This window comes from Pholcus phalangioides, unplaced genomic scaffold (genome assembly GCF_987345545.1).
Source record: "Pholcus phalangioides strain wild (caught in Gottingen) unplaced genomic scaffold, Ppha-v1.0 ptg000003l_1, whole genome shotgun sequence".
Classification (NCBI taxonomy): domain Eukaryota; kingdom Metazoa; phylum Arthropoda; class Arachnida; order Araneae; family Pholcidae; genus Pholcus; species Pholcus phalangioides.
This window is the reverse complement of record NW_028301596.1, coordinates 40,541,955-40,565,657: the sequence shown is the minus strand read 5'-3', so window position 1 is coordinate 40,565,657 and position 23,703 is coordinate 40,541,955. Positions and strand designations below refer to the sequence as shown.

The window sequence follows — 23,703 nt, the reverse complement described above, 5'->3', positions numbered from 1 at the left end:
ACAAAAAAAGGACAACAGGACCCTACAACAACAACAACAACAAAAAAGTCTGGACAGACCCCCCCCCCCCCGACTAATGTGGACCATTAAAATGCTATCTGTCCGTTATTAATGTAATTATTTCGACAATTAATTTTTCGTTATAAAAAAATTTCCCCGGCTTTCTGCGAAAAAGAAGAAAAACCTGCATGCAACACATGTGGCACAAATAATGCAGTTCTTGGCTTCATTTTTCCAGGTTTTTGTCTTTAGTATGTTATATCCGAATTATTTTCTAGGGTGTCAGAGTGGTTTTAATATGTTATATCCACTGTATGTATTAGCTTTAAAAGCGGGGTTAAAATAACAGAGGGGCAAAAATATATGGCTGAAAATCGGAGGTTACAAAACCGCTTGTTATATCTACAGTGCATAGTCCGTAGATGTGCACATGTGGTGCATGTTATTATGTTCGCAGATGTGCACATGTGGTGCATGTTATTATGTCCAGGGTATGCTATAAAATATGTATAATACATGTACAGGGTGATTGTAATTAAAGTAATTCACGTACTCTGAGTAGTTTGCCCCTCAAAAATTGCTTATCTTAATACAGCGAAATTCTTAGGATGTCTTAATGAGACCATTAGAGAGAGATTTATGAAAAAAAAAGTTCAATTTTCGATCATCAGGTGAAAAAAGTGGGGCTTTTCATTGAATTTTTCTTCGATAGATCATATAGTGTATATATATGGTCTATCGAAAAAAAGGAAAATGTTTTGGGGGCCGCAAAATGGGGGAGGGAAAGCAACGGGGTCTGGTGCCAAAGACGCTGCACCAGACGGGGCGCAATTTTAACCCTTCAACCTCTTCTTCAACATTACAAGGGGGGTGCCAAAATGCGTGCTTGCCCCACGCTGACAAAGTAAGTATCTAGTTGCGGTCCTGTATATACTGACACTGCTCAGACCGATGTGTGTAGTCGAATCTCGTTTTAACGAACACCTTTCATAGTTCACTATACTTCACTTCAAATAGTGAGTGAAGTGTAATGATTGAACATTTGTAACGTTGCAGGCCTGTTGCTCTCTGTGGCGAGACTTTTTAACGGGGAGATCGGCTCGCATTCGTGCTTTGAAGTTGGAACCCACAGAAAACCAACTTCAGCCGATCACCACTCCAGCCCCAGTGGGGTTCGAACCCTGATCCTCGTGATGCGAATCCTATAAGTACCGTGCGCTAACCAATTGCGCCACTGGGGACACGGTGTGATGCGAGTCCGTCACTATGACCACTCGACCACCACAGCGGCCGATTATTAATACAGTCGAATCCCGTTATAATGAAGTCCAAGAGACCGGAGAAATAACTTTGTTATAAAGGAATTCCAGGTTTTTGCATTGTTCTTATGTAAACTTATCTGAGAGATTAGAAAAAGTGTTCGTTAAAACGGGATTTTTTTTCGCGATGACGGTGTTCGTTATAACGTTCAATTGTATTGCGTTTTTTAAATCAGAAAAAAAGGACATAATCCGCGACAATAAACCCAAGGCCAGTATTACACTATAAAAGTTTGATAAAATCCCTTTTATAAAACTTAAAAAATCCAACCAATAAAGCTCATAGGTTACATTCGAGCAAATGCAACCGATAATCTTAATCGGTTGAATTTTTTAAGTTTTATAAAAGGATTTTTAGAAAACTTTTATAGTGCAAGGCCTGGATTGCACTATAAAAGTTTGATAAAAGTTCTTTTATAAAACTTGAAAATCCAACCAATAGGGTTATTTGTTACATTCCAGGAAATGCAACCGGTGACCTTACTAGCTGCCGTTTTCAAGTTTTATGAAAGGACTTTTACCAAACTTTCATAGTATAATCCCAGCCTAATTCATCATTTGGAGCAAAAATTTATAAAAGACCGGTGTCTTATTTTTCGACGGAACGCGGCATCGCTCACAGTTTAGTAACATACCACATCCGGACTTGTTATGGACATATTAGGTGGACATTTTGCCTGTTGTGGCCTTGTATTTTTGTATTTGTATAATGAAATATAGGCTTGAAAATCCCCCCAAAACGGACACAGAAACGGGAGGAATAAAAAAGAATCTAGGTCGAAACCTTGAAAACCTATAGAAATTTCACATAGGTGTTAATTCCATAAGCAAGGTTGGAGATAACCAAGGAAAAAAAAAAAAAAAAAATTGCTCAATGTGATGATCATAATCGCGATCGATCGGAGCAACGACTGATTCCCAAGGTGAAGTTCCTCCTCCACAAAAAAAAATATCCCACGGAACCCGAATGATTACGGCCGATACCGAAAATGGGTTATTTTTCTCCTCCTTGTGGAAAAACGTTTCTCGTGTATATAAATCAAGTGTGTTAATGGTTAAGAGTGTTTATAGGCAGCTGAAGGCGAACTTTCACAAAAAACCACTTGTGCATACTCTATCTTTTATACACATTAAAAAAAAAAAGAAGAAAAGAATGGCTTTTGTGTGTTGTAATGTGCGCGTGTGTTGTATGTGAGAGTGTGTGTTTTCACCTCCTCATATTGCCTATATGCGTAGTAGTTAGAGGAAAAAGAGGAGGAGGAGAAGGTTTTGTGCAAAGAACTGGAATTGAATAACACACACACACACTAGTGAAAATATCAGGAAAGAAACCAAAAAAAAAAAATAGAAAGACCTTTAACGAATAAAATAGAAAAAGAAAATGGCTGTATATTCTAAAAATAACACTGCCGGGGCACTTTGCAATATCCCTTCAGGGTTGTTTTAATCGGTTCAAAGGTCTTGTTTGGCTGGATATGATCCCTTGGCTGGTAGGATGATCTTTGGTTATTTCACTTGGCGGTGTCTGGCGGCTTTGCTGAAGGTTTGGTGATTTTTGTTAACTTAACTGAAAGAAGTAACTCGTAACTCGTGGAAATTTCCCACATTCGTGGGAAAATTTGGCCAAAATTGGTCCGGCATGGGAAATTTCTTGGCGTTTGTGGGAAATTTTGAGAGTTCATCAAACAAAAAAATTTTTTGTTAAAAAAAAAAAAAGTAAATGCAAAACAATGCTTTTCTAGAGTGAAAAATACCTGAGTGCATGTTTCACCGATAGATGGCAGCACAATTTTTTGAAATATATGGGAAAAATTTAGTGAAAAGGGAAATTTTCGAGGGAAATTTCGTTTGACGAGGTTACCATCACTGAGTGAAGTCGAATTAAAGAATGAAGAGTCAGAATTTATGGAAGTTGGGGGAAATTTGAATAAATTTTTTATTATTTGAATTTACTTTATTAATTTGAAGTTGATTTTTTTTAAATAATTAATAAGCTTTTGCTCGTGAGATATAGTCGGCCCCGCTTAATCGGATATCAACGATTCCACCATACAATATCCGATTAAGCGGGGTATCCGATTATGAGGGAAAAATTCAATTCCCCTTTTACAACTTTAGTATAGTTTTTATATTTGAAAACTGATGGGGGATTAATATTGATAATAAATATCGAACAAATCAGACATCGAAAGTGAAATGATAATTATATTTTAAATTAAAATATCTGAGATTTTTACGGACGTTAGCGTCATCTATTGGCTCAATAGACAACAAAAATAAAATAATGCACATATTGAAGACAACTTTAATACTTGGAGGCGGGAGAAACTAGTATCTACTCTCAAATGTATCTTAACCTAGTAATGTATTCTCTATTAATTTTTAATAAAAACATTATGTGTATAGTGGTTGATATGTATTAACAGTCAAAGTGTATTAACAGTTGAAGTGTGTAAAATTAAAGCCGATTTGTTCAAGCCCCTTGACAAACTTCGTTCGCATTGTAGACAAGTCGTGTGATGTGATGTGAGCCGCGGATCTTCATAAGGTATTGTTCTTCACGTTTTCGCAGCTCAAGGACTGGTGTGGTTGACTTTTACTTCACTTCAGCCTCGTCGTCGGAAAATATTCGTTGCTGTGAGGGGTGAGTCTTCTGATTATGCCGATTTCATTTTTGTTGGGCAGTCAGTGCGCTTGAAAATGGGAAGTAAGAGTATGTCGAAACTGTGTTTTTTGCATGGGATTTCTTTTGCCAGCCATCGTGCGGCATGGGACAAGGTATCTAATGCTTATATTTCATTACTTGAATATGATATGAACGCACGTAGTGACGACGACGAGGCCCCTAACGAAACTAATGTTAGACACGACCTAATAGTCGCCATACTAAAAACTCTCGACATGCATTCGTCCCGTACGAGACATGCAGAGATTAAATCGTCTTCAAGAGGCGCGTGCAGTGGTAACAATTCTTTCTGTGAACTTATTGAACTGGGCTTTAGGCTCGTAAACTGTGAAGTTGATTATGACAAGTACGAAATTGAGGATGCTATGATATGGAAACTCGGTGAAGTGCTCGATGCCGAGGCATCATCTTGTGGTATATTTCGCAAAAACAGCCCTTCTCCCCGTCAATCATCTGATGACGATGCAAATAGCGTCAATGGAAAGGGAGGTCAGAAGAAAAAGAGAAATAAGAAGAAAAAGAAGAGAGATAATGGCCCGAAGGACATTATTTGTGAGCCCATTATTGTAGAAAGGTGTGAGGTGCCCCAGGGTACCCTGTGTAATAATGGCTCAAAAGAATCCCCACTTGTTAGTGCCTACGCTGTGGCCAGCGCATCAAAGGTCGATTTGGCCAATGCTGTAACAGCAAGTAATGACGTAGTCGCTCCAGCCAATGGGCAAACAGCTACTTGTGACGTCATTGCTACAGTCAATCAGGACTCAACCAGCAATAAGACGCGCAGGAGCGATGTCACTAAAGCTATACCATCAACAAGTACCGTAGGAAATGCGGGAAATACAGGACAAAATATCGGAAACTCTGGAAATAATTCAAAAAATGAAGAAATTGATGATCCAGACCCTGATAATCCTAATCAATGGAGAGAAGTCTCTCATAAGAAAGTTCGCATTCCCCCATTGACTCTTACCAAGTATGGGAACTGGATGGAATTGCTGCAAAAAATTAAAAGCACCTGCCAAGAGACTTTTTCGGCAAAAACAGCCGGTAAAAATATGATGTTGTTTTTGAACTGTGAAAATGACCACCGTGCGATTACAAAAATGTTCGATGCGAATAACATAAAGTATAGCACATACATGCTCCATTCAGATAAGACAATAAAAGTGGTTATCAAGGACTTAGAAAGAAATACCCCCTGTGAAGTGATCAAAGAGTCGCTGGAAGCCGAGGGCTTCGAAATCATAAATGTTGCTCAGTTAAAAAGCCATAGAGGACAGGGCCCTGACAGAATAGTAATACCAATTCCGATTTGGCTAGTGGAAATGCCCCGAAAAAATCGGAGTAAGGAAATTTATAAGTTGACTTCTTTGAACTATATCAGAATTCGAGTTGAGATGTATAGGAAACGCCAGGGTGTGGTCCAGTGTTTCAATTGTCAGGCCTGGCGACATACATCGAAGTCATGTCATAATGATCCACGCTGTGTCAAGTGTCCAGGGGAACATCACTCCTCTGAATGCAGTCTGAAGCGGGGTGAGCAAGACCCGATATGCACCAACTGTGGAGGAAAACACAGTGCAAATTACAGAGGCTGTTTATCGTGCCCCACTAGCAAAGGCAGAATGGCCAGAAATGAAAACACGACAAGACGTCCAGATATACCAAGAAACAGACCAAATATTGGTATGCATAATCGTGAAAATGATAGACAATCCGACAAGTTGAGACCAAGTCACAAATCTCAATATAAATCTCAAGATGACCATGATGATGACTGCTCAAGCGTCAGTTCAGCTAGAGGCTGGCCCAAAGGAAGGAAGGGAAGGTTCAACGAACCTAAAAGGACTTCTTCTGTACCAACGGCCGAGGCAGTGCCAACTCATGATGACGAGAGTGTCGTGGTCCAGCGGGGTACCAACGAGATGGTGCCTTTTGCCAAAATACTGAGGTCCCCTCCTCGACGAAGTGAATCACCGGCAACAGCTGTTAGAGACGTGCGGGTCTCCAAAGCAGCTTCCAATAGCAGTAAAGTAAACTGCAATGTGGTGAAACCAACAGCTTCGAATCAACGATCTGACATGTGTGGTGGCAACCGTGTGGAAAAAGAACCCACGAAAATAGCAAATAACGATATCAATATGAACTCTAATAGCATAATTTTCCCGATTCAACAACTAATATCTATTACGAAGGACTGTTTTCTGAAAATCCTCAGAGCTACTTCAAACGAGGAGAAAATAGAAATCTTCTTCAACTGTTTTCTAACTGCAGCTGAACACTTATTTGCTTCAACACTCACAAATGTCTAGTACACCAAATGTTGTGTTGCATAACATGAAGATCATGGCTTGGAATGCCCAAAGCTTGGTCTCTAGCATGACTGAGTTCAGGGACATCCTTGACACTGAGGGTGTTCACTTGGCACTGGTGGGGGAAACTTGGCTTCGTCCTTATCACACTGCCAAAGTAGCAAATTATGACTGTATCAGACAGGATAGAAGCTTTGGTCCAGGAGGAGGAGTAGCTATATATGTAAAGCGACACATTAATTATGATATTATTCAGCTACCTCCCTCGACACAATGTGAGGTAATAGCAATAGAGATCTACGTAAACAATCAAAAAATTAGGATAGGAGTGTGCTATAAACCTCCGAGAAATACTATAGACATTCCACTTTTTAACGAATTTTTCAATTGTCAGTACCCAGTGATAATGTGTGGCGACATGAATGCTAAATCCTTTCTGTGGAACTCGTACTCTACAAACACCCAAGGCAGGGTGCTCGAAAATTTTTGTATCAGAAAGAGCATTCAACCTTATGCACCATACACTCCAACTCATTTTCCTGACCAGGCTGGCCAGTCACCAGATATTCTTGACATAGCGCTTGCTAAGAACCTTACATTTACTATGTCGGTTCACGTTCAACCTGTCACGGATTCTGATCACAACCCTATATTTCTGGTAGCGGATTTCAATATTCCTTTTATATGTAAACCAAAGAAAATAGTGATATGGCCATTATTTAAGCGAAAGCTGGCCAGAATCACCTTGCCTTCCTTCACGGGTGGCAATATTGATCAAATTGAATCTGACTTATTGTTTCTCACAGAAACCATCACTAACACTGCTAAGGAATCCACCCGAGATGCTCCCACTAATAATCCACTGGGTATTCCCCGCTGGATTAAGGAACGCATCAAATTAAAAAACAAATTTAGGAGGAAATGGCAAAGAACGTTAAATCCGTATTACCAAGATAGATACAGATCTATAAAAAGAGAAGTATCCAGAGAAATCAAAGAATTTATGAGTGAGCGTTACTTCAGCTTTTTACGTGAGGCAAATTGTGCTGATGGCACGTTATACAAAGTGTATAAAACATGTAAGCCCACTTATTCGAGGATTCCTCCGATTGTCGGCACAAGCGGAACAGTATATAGTGACAGTGATAAAGCGGAAATATTTGCTGACACATATGAGAGACAGTTCTCTCCATGTGATAACACTCCTCCTCAGCTTATTGCTAGTGTTGACAGAGAAGTTCAAGTATTCTTTAGGGATATTCCCCCAGAACAACCCTCTGCTTTATTTCCTACGAACACTGAAGAAGTAACAAACATTATCAAAAACCTCAAAAAGAAAAAAGCACCTGGTCAGGACACCATCACCAACAACACTATCAAGAATCTCCCCGAAAATATGGTTCGCCAGCTGGTCAACATATTCAACGAATTACTTCGTACAAACCACTTTCCGGCAGAATGGAAACTCGCTAAAGTTAAGGTCATCCCCAAAGCTGGACATGACCTACACTACCCACAGAATTGGCGCCCAATCTCACTTCTCAGTTCATTAGGGAAACTTTTTGAGAGAGTGGTAGCCATCAGACTACACAAATTTGTAGAGGACAATAACATCATCGGTCCAGAGCAGCACGGTTTCCGCAGCAAGCACTCGACCACCACTCAATTATTGCGGTTCGTAGAACGAATTCAAGAAGCCAAAATTTATAAAGACACTGCAGCAGTAGCCTTTTTCGATTTAAAGAAATCTTTTGATAAAGTTTGGCACAATGGGCTGCTGTTTAAGATGATTCGCATGGGAATGCCGTATAACATCATAAAATTTGTGAGCAATTATCTCGACTCGCGCTCCTTCCGAGTACAGATAAATGACTCAATATCTAATTCTAGACAGATTCGTTCATCAATAGCTCAGGGAAGTGTGTTAGGTCCTATCCTACACAATTTTCATATGAATGACTTCCCAGTTGCCCCTAAGGGTTTCACCGCTCTTTATGCCGACGATAGTGCCCTTTGTTGCACAGATAGGGACCCTGGCAAGGCCCTTTCAAACTTGCAAGAAATGGTAAGATTGGTCGAGCGCTGGTGTGTGCGAACCCGTGTTGAACTGAATGCAGATAAAACCAAATTCATGTGGTTCACTAACAAGTCCTCATTACCACAACAAGCACACATAGAGGTACAAGGAGTTATAATCAACCCAGTCATTCACAATAAATATTTGGGGGTGATAATGGACAAGAGATTCAGTTTCTCCCGGCAGTGTGTTGATACCATCCGTAGGGCGACCGTGGCCTCGGTCATGCTCAACAGACTAAGCCACAGGCACTCAAGTCTTTCAATTCGAAATAAAATTATTCTGTATAAGATGGCAATTAGACCGATTCTTCTGTATGCTGCGCCTGTCTGGTTGTTCTCGAAGAAAATGAATATCATCGCTCTGGAGAGATTTCAGAACAAGACTCTGAGGAGATACACCGGACTACCTTGGTACGTTAGAAACGTTAATATCAGACGTGATTCCGGAGTGGCTGATGTAACGTCATATGCAAAGAAACTGGCAAAGAACTTATTTGATAAATTGAACGATTCTGAATTTCCACACCTTGCGGAGATTTCATCATACGACAGTAGACACAAAGCACGATTAAAAAGACCAAAAAATTTTCTACACATGCCTCGACCTGTGTTGCCAGGTCTATGAACATTTGAAAACTTTTGAAAGAAAAAAAAAACCCCCCTTGGGTCTCAGGTGAACCTACGTCTTCACCCACCTTATTAGAATCTAACTATCATTGCAAAGCGCACTACTGCACAGGAATTGGCAGAGTCATGATGAAGGGGGTTTGATGGATTATAACTATCCATTGGAACCCCGTTTCACCAATTACGGTTTTCGGTTTCGGTTAAAGCCGATTTTTTTAAAAAAGACTTCAAAAATGCTCCATTTAAACTCAAACCAGGGTTTAAGCTATATAAAATATTTCGTCAGCAAAAAATTGAAAAAGGGGGAAAAATGCTTCAGTAAAATGTTAATGATTGATAAATGGATGGATGTCTATTACTCATTTCGAACCTCCTGTACGCGTTTTTTTTTTTGCGAAAGTGTCTACTACTTCTTTCGCATTCTAAGATTTTCTTCCGCATTTTGCGAAAAATGCGACCCTAGCTTTAACCCTGACGCAAACCAAATGCAAGAAACTTCGTCCCGATACCCAGAAGTTTTTCTTCTGAAATTCAAAAGAAGAAAAATAAAATTTAGTGTGAATGTATAGAAGAAAAAGAAAAAATACTTTGAGAGGCGATTTTCTCAGATTGCGGTTTTATTTTATAACGATATTATAAAGTGAACCTCAAACCTAACTTTGAAATGAATTGAATTGAATGAATATGAATTTTCAGAGTTTGAATAAAATATATAAATTTCAAAAATCTGAATTTAACTTTTTCTTTTTTAAAATATTTCCCATTGATCGATTACTAAATTCGGAGGTTCATTTTACTAAGGCCGGGATTATACTATCAAAGCTTGAATTCAACCTAAGAAAGAATTCAACCTAATGAGCGCATCAGTTACATTGGAGCAAATGCAGCCGGTGATCTTATTGGTGGAATTTTTCAAGTTTTATCAAAGAGCTTTTACAAAACTTTTATAGTGTAATACCGGCCTAAGGCCAGGATTACACTATAAAAGTTTCATAAAATTTAATTTATAAAACTTGAAAAATTCAAACACTAAGGCTATGCGGTTGCATTTTCTCGAAGGTAACCGATAACCTTATTGGTTAAATTATTCGAGTTTTATAAATGAACTTTTATGAAACTTTTATAGTGTAATCCCGGCTTTGCACATGTCGAATAAATATTTCTGCCAAATTTCCAAAATTTTAGTTATATTTATAGATTTTGTGCATGGAAAAAATTGCGAGAAAAATATAGAGAGCTAAACCTATACAAAAATAACTGCAGTCATTGGCTTACACAAGGAGGGGGGGGGGGCTTGGGTTCTAACCCCTCCCCTTTCAAGCCGAGATTATAGTGTTATTTTGCAGGAAAAATCTAAACCACCCCTCCTGAGAAGAAAAACAAATCGAATCCCACCCCCGTGAGAAAATTCTGCTTACGTCTATAACTGCAGTAGCCTATTGCAATCAACTAACAGTATTTGCAATACGTTACACAATGGCGCACTTCGGTTCCTCTGATGAAAAAACTGAAATTTAATTTTTGTACAAAGCCGTGAATTCCATGCAAATTATAATAGATGTTGTAACAACATTAAATACCGTTGGACTTGAAATTTCAATACGAAAAGTGAGAAAAGGCTTAAGTTTGCTCGTTTTTTATATGTGAAAGAATAGAAAATGTATAAGTTATCAAGCAACATCATATTTCTTGCATCGATTGTGCAGGACATAATCTCTCTCTCTCTCTTTCTTCCCAATAGAATAAGATTTAAATCAGATTTTTTCTTTTACTTAAATAAACAAAGACTGCTTGTTAATTTAAAATAATCTTGTCAGTCATTAAGAATGAATGTTTTTCACCTAATCTCTGAAATTTAATTCAGCACTAATGTATAAACTAACAAACGAACTGCAATTGAAAAATATGAACACCAAAAATCAGCGTTCATATGACATGAAAGGTTGCTGAGCCCGAACCAACTTCATGGACTTTTCTCGTGTAACGCTTATATATTCATAAGGGACCCCCCCCCCCGCCCTTAAAGTAAATCCCAGGTGGCGGCTCAGTATCATATTTTATGCAGGGTGCATAGATAATAGGGCGCACGGTATTTTACTGGCGAACCGTTGACCCTAGAAGCATACTTCCAATTAGAAAAAGTATCCAAATAATGCGTAGCTTTCAGATATGTCAGTCATGTTTCAATGGGTTGCATAGTTGATGAAATAAAAAAAAAAATTGACTTATAAAGCCCCCGTGTGCCCCAAAACCCGATTAGAAAGTTGGCTAATTAGTTACCCTGTCTCTCCTGATGTCAACTAAAAAATTTCACGTATCCAAGTGCAATATTGGCTGAGATATTTGAATCAAAAAAACGGAGGAAAGGAGGGAAAAACCAGCGTTAAATGTTTTACCCGCATTTAGATCTGTTCCCCCCCCCCTCAACTTTCCTCCATTTTTCGAATTCGAATGTATCAGTGAATATTGCACTTAGAAACTTGAAATTTTTTGTTGGCAACAGAGCAGAGTCAGTGCAACAACTTTTTAATTGAGCTCTTGAGCACAGGGTGTCCGCATAAAAAGTTAACGTTTTTTGTAACTATGCAATCCCTTGAAATGTGAATTGACATATCGGAGGTCTATACGTTATTTGGATACTTTTTCTAATTGGAAGTATGCCTCTAGGGTCAACGGTTCTCCAGTAAAATACCGTACGCCCTATTACCTATGCACCCTGTATAAAATGTGATACTGAGTCATTTTCGAAAAATCGAATTATTTAAGCCTCAAAGGTCGTGACATCCCTCAATAAAATGGTCAGCCATCGCGACATTATTGTTTCCAGTCCAGAACACGGATGTGCCAATAATGTTCACATTTTTCTCAACGAAATTCTGGAACAATGCTCACCTTCGAAAGTATAACGGCACTCAACCTTTTGCGGTCCGATGTCGAGGTAGACTCGACATGGAACCGCATCGGGAAAAAACGATACTTCATTGTTAAAACGGCCCCCGTGAATTAGGCTTCTCAGCAGGACGTATAAGCTATTCAAAAAACGCGAGATTCATTATACAGGGATTCACATACAGATTAAATTATTATTCCTTATAGCGGGAGAGGTACTTAGTATCAGTGGCGACAGACATAAAGGCCTGTGAATGGAAAGAGGGGGAAAAATTGTTATCCATGGCAAAATTTTGATTTTTATAATGTTAGGATTCAGAAAATATTTCTCAGAATAAAAAAGATCACGTTACATCTGATTATCGGGTTGTTGATTCCTTTCTTCCACATATGAGGTGACTTTTCTTCTCATATTTTATGGTACATAAGGAGAAAGAGAGAGAGATAGAGATATAAAATAACCGATAAGAACAGATGGAGCGAGATACTGTAAGTTCTGAGTTGGTGTACATTTTTTCGAGGATTTTTTTTTAAAATTTATTTATTACTGTGTTGTTTTAAAGTTGATTCTGCATGCCATGTTCAATAACGCACGGGGAAGAGGAGAAAAAAAAAACTATCAGAAAAATCAGTGTTATTTTTTTGTTTTGCTAATTTTTATCTCAGATCATATCATTTCCCACGCCATAGCAACAAAAATATCACATGCCCTAATCTCTTGGAAGCCAATGTCTGTCAGAATCGCTGATCTCGCCCGAGGGATTCCAGCAATTATTAACCTTGAAAGTCTTTCCCCCTCTTCTTTCTCTTCGAAACCTCTCTTTGATGATACATTAGTTGATGCATAACCAGTTGTGGCCGTGTCCAGCGCGGCAATCGTATCGAATGCATGCACCGACCATTGACCGATGATTTTTTCATTTTGCCACTATGGAGAGTAATACGTCTTGCTGGTTCCTACCGTCGTTTCTGGCTCCGGCCACAGCGTCGTTCAAGATGATGGTGGACTCGTCCTGCAGGCAATTCGTTTTCAGTTCGAAGAGGATGATAATCCGTGTGTCCATGAGCTACCTGTATAGGTCGAGGATCCATTCCGTGGTCAGAGAGGTCCATGACTTCTTTGTTATGAAGTACCGGGACAGACATAAGTCGGAGGTGGATACCGTGGAGTTATTAGCTGGGCTTTGCCTTACGAGAGACAATATCCTGGTGACTGTGAAATCTCTGTGTTCTGAATACTTCAGAGTGTATTTATTGAAGTATGTCGTGAGAATTCTGTGTATTTTAGCTGGGTGGCTTCATGCTCTGCTTAAGAGTTACTGTCTATTTTGCAAGAATGAAAGGTATGGGCCACTTTTTGTCTTTAAGCTTTTTTATTGTATGGTATTTAACATACAAATTTTATTGGCCTATGCAGTCCGGGTCATTACGAGAATCTCATTGCCACGAGTGATTTGAGATGTGCAATCAGGGAGTTGTTGAAGATACTGTGTTTTTAACGAGAATTCCGCGTTGTAACGAAAATTTTTACGGACTTTAACTATTTGTTCAACTAATAGATTGTTTGTAGAGGCATGGTCCCCAAAAGAATATTTCAAACGTTTCGTCTACATCTACGATGGCGATCATCAGTGACGTAGCTGTCTGGAGTCAACACAGTTTTGTCCAACAATTCAAAGAGTCGGGTCGTTGTGTTCCAGTTGTTCGATCATCTCTGGAGTGCTGAGGAAATTAATTCGTTACTGCTGAAGATGCCTACAATAGGCATGGACGAAACGTTTGGAATGTTTTCCTGGGCAGTACCGTCTTGACGCATGGGCTCACTCGGGCAAGGCCCGGGGACCACGCGATAATAAGATCTGGGTAAGATTTCTGAGATTAAGCATGCAAATTTGTAAACAGGCATTTCTAGTCAGACGGGGGGGGGGGGGGGGGGTTCCGAAAAATCACTTTGGCCGAGGGGGGGGGGGCATGATGCTCTTAATACTTCCTTGGAAAACCACTCTATAGCCCTTGAAACTTTGAAGCTTCTGCTGATTATATCGGTCGTGGAAGCCTATAGTTTTTTTTTCTGCATTATTTCATAGTCTCACTAGGTATCAAGAATTATTGCATATCCAGAAATTATTCACTAATTATGTTTTTTTGTTGTTGTTGCAGGTCAAAAGAGCTTATACAAAGGGCAATCTTAGACAATGAGTTTATGAGGCACTTGGAAAATCTTCAAATACGAGAAATTACGGACTGCATGTATCCCGTCGAATATGAAAGGAATAGCGTCATCATTAGAGAAGGTGACGTCGGAAGCGTCGTCTATGTCATGGAAGGTAAAAATAGTAATAACGATAATGATGAAAGAAAATCTTCATTTATGATGCCATTTGTATTAACTAACTGATTCATCGTAAATTATCCATTACCATTTTCTATACAGTACTCGGCTTTTTATCACCATTGCATAAATATATTCTGAAGAATGACCTTCCCCATAAACAGTCTCTACAGAAAGTTTAAGGACCAAATTTTTTTGTGGTTCTGTTTCTCGCACTATGTACTAAATATCGATGGCACTAGGTAGGTACTGTGGAATACCGTCGAATACCTCTAATATTTACATTTATTGTTTGCGTCCCACGGTTAAGCTTTTGCCGTTTATTTCTTCGTGGGATTTTTTTCCGTATTTGTGAGCAGAGATGGAGAATACTGTCATCAAATTTTGTTTTAATATGGAGATTTTTCGAATTTGAAACGTGTGAGTTACTGAAGGTATTTATATTGAAACTGTCACTTACTACGCCCGTCTTTCCCAAAGTGTGTGATTGGGGTGCTGGAATGGTCTGGTGATAGTGATAGTGATAGGAACCGAGAGGTCTGGTGGTTCGGGAAAGCTACTTTTATGATATAGGATCCTATTTGCTGGCCCAAGAGATAGATGGAGAAGAGAATTGACAAAATTTTTTTTTCCAACAAAAGTGGGAGTAAGGCAGTGCGAAACGCTGGGTCCCGTTACACTAGTCGTTTTTTTTTTTTTTTAATTATTACTATAAATTGTGTGATTCTCACGTATCTTCAAGAGATCCCTAAGATCTGTTCAGGGAATTTCCAGTTTTGAAACAAATTTTCTCTGCTCTTGACATAGAATAGACATAGCAAAAATTTCAAAGGGAATGGATTGTAATTTCTCACCAAGCTATGAAAAAAAAAATATATATATTCAGGGCCTGGGTGAAATTTTACAGTATCTAGTACCACTTCCATAGAGGAGTATGGACGAGGTGCACGTATGGCAGTAGCAGTAGTATCTAGTACCATTATTGCTAAATAGATGACGCAACAAATACGAACCCTAAAAATTGAATATAGTTTTCTTTTTTGTATAGATGACGTGAAATATCGTCGATCAATATGGACAATACCCTATTTCCGTCATTTCCACGTAGGCTTATTTCATTTTGTTTGGTAAAAATGAATATTAAAAATGTAGTTTATCAGAATTCAAAAGCAGACAGATTCTAGTGACTATTGCATAAATTAATGAATTTGAACGGTGTGATTCATAGTTCCGTTAGTGACAATCTCTACTTTCTTATCTTACATCGTTTTCCACCCAACAACGACAACGTCATCGGAAAATAATGATAATCGCATTGCAGAATTATCAGATTTCATTTCGGAAACGGTATCATAAGCTAAAATTACATTTTGGTATGACCTGAATCATCTCTGATTGATTCTTAAACGTCATTCACAAGATATGGTTTGTCCTTCACGGCTAAAAATAAATTTACCCTTTGTTCCCCCTTATGATGATCTGTATAATTATTTATTCTCTAGGAGAAGTCTCTACGAGAGAGAATATCATTACTCATAACTCAATTGATTCGATAGAGTGAAAATAAGCTTTTAATCAACAATAACAGATAGATTATACTGATTACTAATAGTGACCAGTAGCGCTCGGATATTTATGACGTGTCATATTTTTTATGGCAAGTCATGTTTTGTTCATTTTCGAGCTATTGGTCATATTTTAAGCATTTTTGCGCGATTGATCATATTTTCGGATTTTTTTTACTGAGATAATTTTTTTTGGCACTTATCGCCGAAAATTTGGCCTTGTTTGAATTTGAGTGCTCAGGAGTAAAATGTTACGGAATTTTTTCCACGACTTTGGAGAGAATATTTTCCAATGGTAGACGCTGTGCAGTCATGAGGGTATCCTTAGGGATTCGCATCACCAGGACCTGGGTTCAAGTCCAACCTGTGGTGCAGTTGTGGTTGTCTGAAGTTGGTTTTCTGTCGTTTTTTTCATAGCATCAGGTGCGAGCGTGAGTAGCATCAGGTGCGATCTCCCCGTTAAAACGTTTTACTACAGATACAACAACTGATGTCGCAACCAAAAACAGAAATTGACGCTGTCACCCAGAGCAAGTACCTATATTTTGGCGGAACTCCGCCCTAATTGCTACCCCCTACCTACAACCAGGGGCGTGTGCAGGATCGACCTTTGGATAGGTTTTGCCTACAACTGTACAAATATGCAAACATTCTACTTCAGTCACGATTCGAAATGCAGATGACAGCACTAACTTTGTGTACAACACTAGATACGCTAACATTTAGGTAGCCTATATTAGGCATCGGTTAGTATAGGTATATATATATATATATATTTTTTTTTTGTATCAGTTAGAGAAAATTTTAACTAAAAAGGCTAATTAATGAATTTTTTGTTAATTTTTTAGCATTAAAGCTTTAACTGGAAAAAGAAGTGATGAAACAATGGGAAAATTATAGTCAATTTTTCGAAATTTTAAGGCCATATTTGTATGGTTTTTTTAGGTCTTAAATGTTTGCATATTTTTAAGATTTTTAGGCCATAGAAAAATCCGAGCCCTAGTGATCAGTAAGAATTGGATTCACCTGACTATATTTGTTACCATCATGACAGCATCGCGGGTATATGATCATTTGAGTAAGGGACCCGTCGCTATATTATCATTAGGGCGCATGAACGCCTGATTAGCGCCACCGCCACCTTATCTTGTCGCTGAGATCTCTGCCAGTTTGGGTTTTTCGGTGATGTCTTAAGAAAAAAAATGTAACTCTCACAATCACCCTTTCCCTGAGGGAATTCTTTTGAAATGTGGATAGAGGGAAACGTGCGGATGCAATGGGAACTAAGGCACTCGAAGAATTCTAAGAATGTTCGGTGGGTTCCCCCTTCCCACAAGAACAAGCTCAAAGTTTGTAATACTAGCTACCGAAAACTGCCGTCCTGTGCGAAAAAGATCTAATGAACTAAAATTCAGGGGATATTGCGAGTTTACTATTCAGTATGGACCACACAGTAGAGCCAGAAGCGGAGATTAAGGTCGGTTGAGGCACCGGGAGCAGAAGAAAATATTTGACTTTCCCCACACTCCTCAAATTCGAAAATAGTGTTTACACTATTTTTTATATTTTACAAAGAGTTGGAGGCCCTTCAAAAGTCGGGTCTCAGGGAGCGGACAGAGTGCGCCCGCAGTTAAATACATCTAAGGTTTAATCCGCCTCTGAGCAGTGCTCTGTGCAGGGATCTTTGATGGGCTCACGGGACAGACTTTTCATGTCCCCCCCCCCGCCCCTCATAGGGAATATATGTATCGACGCGAATTTGAACCGATCTTCCCGTTAAAAAGTCCTGCCACACAGGCCCACAACGGTAAAAATCTTCAATTTTTACTTCACTCATAGTTCGAAAAATAAGGGGCAGGTGACAGCACTATTACAAGCATTGCACAGAAACAAACTTCACGTTAGGTTCACAACACGGACACGCACTTCCAACATTGTTCCAATTCGTTAGAGGTTCGGCAGAGGAATATGGACGAGTGTGGGTTTAGTATTAGTAGTAATAGTAGTAGTGAATATGTAGTGTGGAAAAATATATTCTTTTCTGGCCCCCAGACAAGGTGGCCGTGAATGAATAAGGGGGTAATGTAAGGGGAACCGTGGGCAGTCGGAGCCGGGAGTGCTATAGCACCCACGGAAGTTTGTAGAACGGGTCCGAGCACCCACAGAATTGATTAAAAAACCGAAATTTCCTATATGAATCTCAAGATGGGCACTCACAAGTTCGAAAAACTTCCGACGCCCTGCCCCCTCCAATATTTTTTTCATGTCGGCGCCTCTGACCGTGGGTAAATGATCATTAGAATTTGAGTGCCGTTGGGGGGGGGGGGAACCTAAAAATGTTGGGAAAACAACGTATCCCTAACAAATAATAAGGAGACTTTCATAAAGGAGTTTATTCAGCCAAAGGTGAACGGAGAAGACTGGTTAAAGGACCAGTAGGCAAATAATTGTAAAGGTGAAGGGAGCCTACTTACTATGAATGAGGGTTAGGTAAAATAAAAAGGTAAATGATGTAAATGATCTTTAAGGGAACAAGGGAGCCGCTAGTAAATGGTTTCTAGGACAAAGTAGCTGGAGGGGGCGGGGCGGCGGATATTGTGAACAGAGGTCAAATATTAGAAGGTACCCTATTGGTACTTGCTAACAGGCTAGTAACTAGGCTGGGGCAAACAAAAAAATATATACCCTTATTTTGCATATTTCTTAGAAATTTTGACAGTATCTTGTTTAAGGTTTCATGCAAAATGAAAAGAGGAGGAGGTGAGGCACTCCTATGTCTGAGTGTAACTCTTTCATGGGTTATGCTGTGGACCTGCATGATAATACCTGAAAATAACTGGTTCCTACATTTTTTTGTTTGGGGATCTCAAATTTTTTCAGGAGCACCCGAGATTGATGTGGATTCTCTCTCTCTCTCCCCTATTATTACTTTCAATGTAATTTCCCTCCTCAAAATATCTCACTGCACATGTGACAGATCCGGTGGCAGTCTAGGATGCCATGCAGTGCAGTCTTAAGGCATGGGCCGCCCAGGGTATCACAAAATTTGGATGATGATGATGATGAGATCAGGTTGAAATATTTGAGAGTAAGCATGTATATTTATTTGCCAAGTAGGGCCTCAGAAAATCACTTAAGATGACTGATGCTGTGGCACACAGTTCAAAAATTACTGTTGTTGATTATTATACAGTCGATGTTTGTTGTAAGGACCCCACGTTAGAATGGCCATTCCATTACAACAACCAGTAGGATAAGTTCCAGATATTTTCATTGACGGGACAAAGGTCATTATATCGAGCGTCAACTGTAGGTATATTGCATAGGCAGAGATAGACTTGGAAGTCTGGGGGGGGGGCGGCACGATGATGATGGGCGTGGGGGCAATACCCCCCCCCCCCCAGCCCCCCATATCTTCGCCCATGGTATATTGGTCTCCATATTAGCCAAGATTTAACACATTCATTTGGAGCATTTCTCAGCAAAATTATAGGTATTTCCGTTGTTACTTTCTGGATAGATGGAACAGTGACTGTTTAAGAAAATGCTGTTCCTTAATAGAAAATTCAAAATGAGACAAACCAGAAACATCAGTTGAATATTAGTAATAATTACATGCTTACACCTTTTTTGTATTGCAGAGGGAAAAGTTGAAGTATCCAAAGGAGGTCGTTTACTATGTACCCTTGGACCAGGCAAAGTCTTTGGGGAACTTGCGATACTATACAATTGTACCAGGACCGCCTCAGTTTCAGGTACTATAACATGATGTTTTATAACTATAATGTTTTGTAACAAACTCCATAATTACATCTTTACTACTTTGCTATAAACAAACAAAGGGTGTGTTTTGTTATTTAAACCATGAGTTTTTTTTGGGTTTCCAGCCATCAGTGACTGCCGTCTTTGGGCAATTGAGAGGCAGTGTTTCCAGACTATTATGATGAGGACAGCTCTCGTAAGGCAAGCAGAATATACAAACTTTCTTAAAAGGTAATGGAATCTATAAATTCATTAAACATTAGTATTCATTGCTAATTAAAATGTTTCTCCTGGTATTTATTTATTGGAGTTTTTCTTATTTCAAATACATTTATTGCACATATATTTCATTTGAAATTCTTAAATTTTGTTTTTCCAGTGTGCCAACATTTAGGAGGTTGAAAGAAGAGACATTGGTCAGAATCGCAGATGTTCTAGAAGAGGTATAGTTTCTTGTTATAAACTATTCCTCTAAATTAGTGGTTTCTAACCTGTGGTGTGCATACCTTTAGTCCAGGGATATGTCGTAAGCCATTTACAGCTGGATAAAAGAACAGAAAATGTTGAACACATTAGCTATAGTATAATAGTATAGTCATGGTCCTCCACATCTTGGAGCAAGGCTCCTAGGCTATGACCTTTGGCGGGCCCCAGGCCAGACTTTTTCACGATGACCTCTCTGTACTATGATGTATATCATGAAAAAAAAAAAAGTGAGTTTCGTCCCAGGGCCAGTCCTGGAATTTTTTTCAAGTGAAAGTAGATGATATTTTAATGATAAAAAATCGCTCCCTTCAGTTGGCGCCTTGGGCGGTCACATAGTTCACAGGATTCAAGATCTGGCGCTGAATTTAAAAATAAGAATCATCTGTTCTTTATTTTTCACTGGTTATACTTCTTTGTTATTTGCTGCATGCAATGATGAAAATAGTAAAAAAATATTCAATAATAACCAAATTTTATTTTTATGTTTTTTAGTCAGTGTACGGTTTTGGGGAATACATCATCAGACAAGGTGCAAGAGGGGACACATTCTATATTATCGGGAGGGGAAAAGTAAGTTTTCTTTATTTGAATAATCATATTACGTCGTAAAAAATAAATCACTTTATACATAAATTCTATCTGTTCAGTAACACTCATTTTGAGACTTTTTGATAGTTAGCAAATTTGTTGAGTTTTCATGATTTTCTTCTAACGCTTTCCTTTTCTTGCAGCTGGAAAAGTATGAAATATAAAAGCTGAAATATTTTTTTTTGCAATATGCTATATCTTATTCTCGGCGATGCTTTACAAGAATCAGGGCTCCCACTTGTCCTACTTTTTGGTAAAATGTCATACTTTTGTCCTACTTTTCCTGCCAAATCCTATCTAAAAAATTTGTGTAATTGGTTTTAATTGAGCAAGGAATCATAGATGTATTACCAAATAGTGCAAATGTTGTAGATTACAATTAATGATTCTGCCAAAGAAGAAATTGTATCATTTTCAAGGTTATTTAGGGGTTGTATGTGGACCATATATTTGGTTTATTAATGTTTCTTTTGCTTAATTTGAGGGTTCAACAAGTAAAGTAGTCATCAAGAACTTCTGTCCGGATGGGAAAAATAATTTTGTATTTACTACTTCATGATCTTGGATACTAACACACACGCACGCGCGCGCGCGCACACACACACACACACACACACACACACACACACACACACACACTGAAAATTAAATTCCACATTTTGTGTACAGGTGAAACAACAGTTTGCATTACAAAGCAGTTGTATATACAGCCCTATTCTAGGTTTGGTGATTCTGATGCTACCCAATATTAGGCATGCAGAGGCATAAAAAATACTCAGCAGAGCTAGAAATAAAAGTGCTTCATTTTTCAAAAACGATTACACTGGTATTGAACAGTAAAATGTAAACAAATCCCTTTAAAAAAAAGGGATGGCAATGCAGTGAAACCATCGGGGGTTCACCTAGACCTCCGATGTTAATATACATTGGAGTTTTTAATTTACACATTTTGCACTGTGCTTTTAAAAGTGGTCTCGAAGGAGCATCGTGCTTAAAAATCTTACATGCCCTCATAATTTGCTGTGCATTTTCGAAGAGAGTTGAGACAGATTGGATTGTGGAAGACTAAAAAAAAAATGTCATTTATATTGTGAGGAGAACATTATCTGTGGTTGCTAGTGCACTGTTTTGGCCAAAAATTGTTTATGTAACCAAGTCATTTCTATCATTTCACACACACACACACGCACGCACACACTTTGACTTGAGTCAATCTTATAGGATACTCAAATAGCGCTATGAAAAAAAAATAATAATGGGAAAATGTTTTTTAGGAATTTGTTTTCTTATGCAATGATGATATTATTTAAGGGGGTTACCCTCCCCCATCCTACTTTTTATAGTTCTACTTTTTCCTACTTTTTCAAATTTTTTGAGTGGGCGCCCTGCAGAATTCTTTACTCTGATTTGTATCTTAATTAAAAATGTAATTATTCGTACATATGATGTACCTTAATGATGATATATCAAAATTGTTTTCTTTCAGGTTAAAGTTACCATCAGAGACGAGATGAATGAGGAGAAATATGTAAGGACATTATATCGAGGTGACTTCTTTGGAGAAAGAGCACTTCAGAGGTGGTAATTGAATACCTCTTAAAAATTGTCATTAAACAAATTTAGAAAAAAAAAATGATCACATAAATAGTTGAATGAATCAAAATGCTCTCAAACTTGATTATTATAGCATTCAAGTGGCTATGAAATTGTGTTGTTATATAATCTAGGTGTTATTAAAATTTCTGTTGGAATTGTTTAGATACTGGTATATATGATTGTTTGTTTGAATATGTATGTCATTATTTTCTACCTATAATTCATGTTGGCATATTATCTGCACATGCAGAAAGAAGGGGTTGCCGGCCACAATTTTTCAAATAAAATTTTAATTCTGCTGCTCACAAAGTTTCTTTTAAATATTGCATATGTGTTTATTCGAATCTTGCTCAAAAAAGCTACAGATAATATAGGCAACAGTCTCCGCTAAAAAAAATAATTTTGAAAACATATCTATAGATTATATGTAGGAAATTATATCCAATATAGGTATCAGATGCTATCATGGAGTGGTTATTTTTCCCTAATACAAGGGTAATAGCCACATATTCTTAGATTTCAAGAGGTCTGTGGGGTTGAAAAAAAACGACTCAATGAAAAATTATGTCACATACTGAATATTATTCTGTAAAGGGGCCCAAGATTTTATTGGCAAAGGGGAGAGTCTATGGCCTTCATCATATTGGCACAAAGGGTGCACGGTGAACAAAAGGTTAAGAATCCCTATTCTAATATTAATTATGAAGAAATAAGCAAAGATTGCACCATTCACAGTTGATGGTTTTTGTACGCATTCATGTGCACATTATTTTGTATCACCCTACGCCTTTGAAAATTTTTTAATGCCAGAAATTTCTCTCCTCTCTTTCAAACAAAAAAAAATCTTAGATAAAGATAAGGAATACCCCTAACATAACACTTCCCAGCAGGGGCGTAGCCAGAAATTTCGTTCGGGGGGAGGGGGACCAAAGTGACAGAACAATGGATTTGGCCATCTTTTTCCCCTTTTTCGGTCATTTTCTCACATTTCGGGGGGGGGGGGGACCAGACCCCCAAGTCCCTCCCCCTCGCTACGCCCTTGCTTCCCAGCATACACCAAGCATTAAAAATTCCTCAGAGAAATGTCTTCAGTAGTTTATGAGTATCAAATTGTTTATCTACCATCGAGAGAGCCTTTCTTTGAGATCATAGACAGGCGAGTTAACCTACGTAGGCATCGCTTCCAAATAAGAGTACCAATGGCTAGAAGGGATTGTTTTTTCCACGGATATAGATGCCGTGTGGCAAGAATATGGAACAGTCTTCCATCAGAACTTGTATGTGCCTCCTACGCAAGATTTGCTTCCAATATTGGGTATTTCGACCTGGCTCCGTATGCGAAGTGCTTCCCGTACTGACTATTATTATTATTTTTTTTTTCTTTTCTTCCAGTATAAGTGCATTTCATGCCTTCTGGGTTATTGCAAATTGTAAATAATCTTTAATTAATAAGCTTATTATT

The 23,703-nt window shown here is 38.5% G+C and overlaps 1 protein-coding gene across 4 annotated transcripts in view; it reads left to right on the top strand.

Annotated features, from left to right (window-relative positions):
* Positions 1 to 23,703, top strand: part of LOC149088601 (cGMP-dependent protein kinase, isozyme 2 forms cD4/T1/T3A/T3B-like) — an 82,250-nt gene that overhangs the window by 43,647 nt on the left and 14,900 nt on the right. The window contains exons 1-7 of one of the 4 annotated variants that reach the window (XM_089248103.1): positions 12,648 to 13,255; positions 14,073 to 14,239; positions 19,451 to 19,564; positions 19,697 to 19,802; positions 19,951 to 20,014; positions 20,550 to 20,627; positions 22,132 to 22,223. In XM_089248103.1, the coding sequence (XP_089104229.1) occupies positions 12,843 to 13,255; positions 14,073 to 14,239; positions 19,451 to 19,564; positions 19,697 to 19,802; positions 19,951 to 20,014; positions 20,550 to 20,627; positions 22,132 to 22,223 (1,034 nt within the window). In that variant the 5' untranslated portion in view covers positions 12,648 to 12,842. Of the gene's footprint in view, positions 1 to 12,647; positions 13,256 to 14,072; positions 14,240 to 19,450; positions 19,565 to 19,696; positions 19,803 to 19,950; positions 20,015 to 20,549; positions 20,628 to 22,131; positions 22,227 to 23,703 lie in introns of those variants that run through there. The other 3 variants (XM_089248098.1, XM_089248108.1, XM_089248106.1) reach the window with 3 other exon arrangements.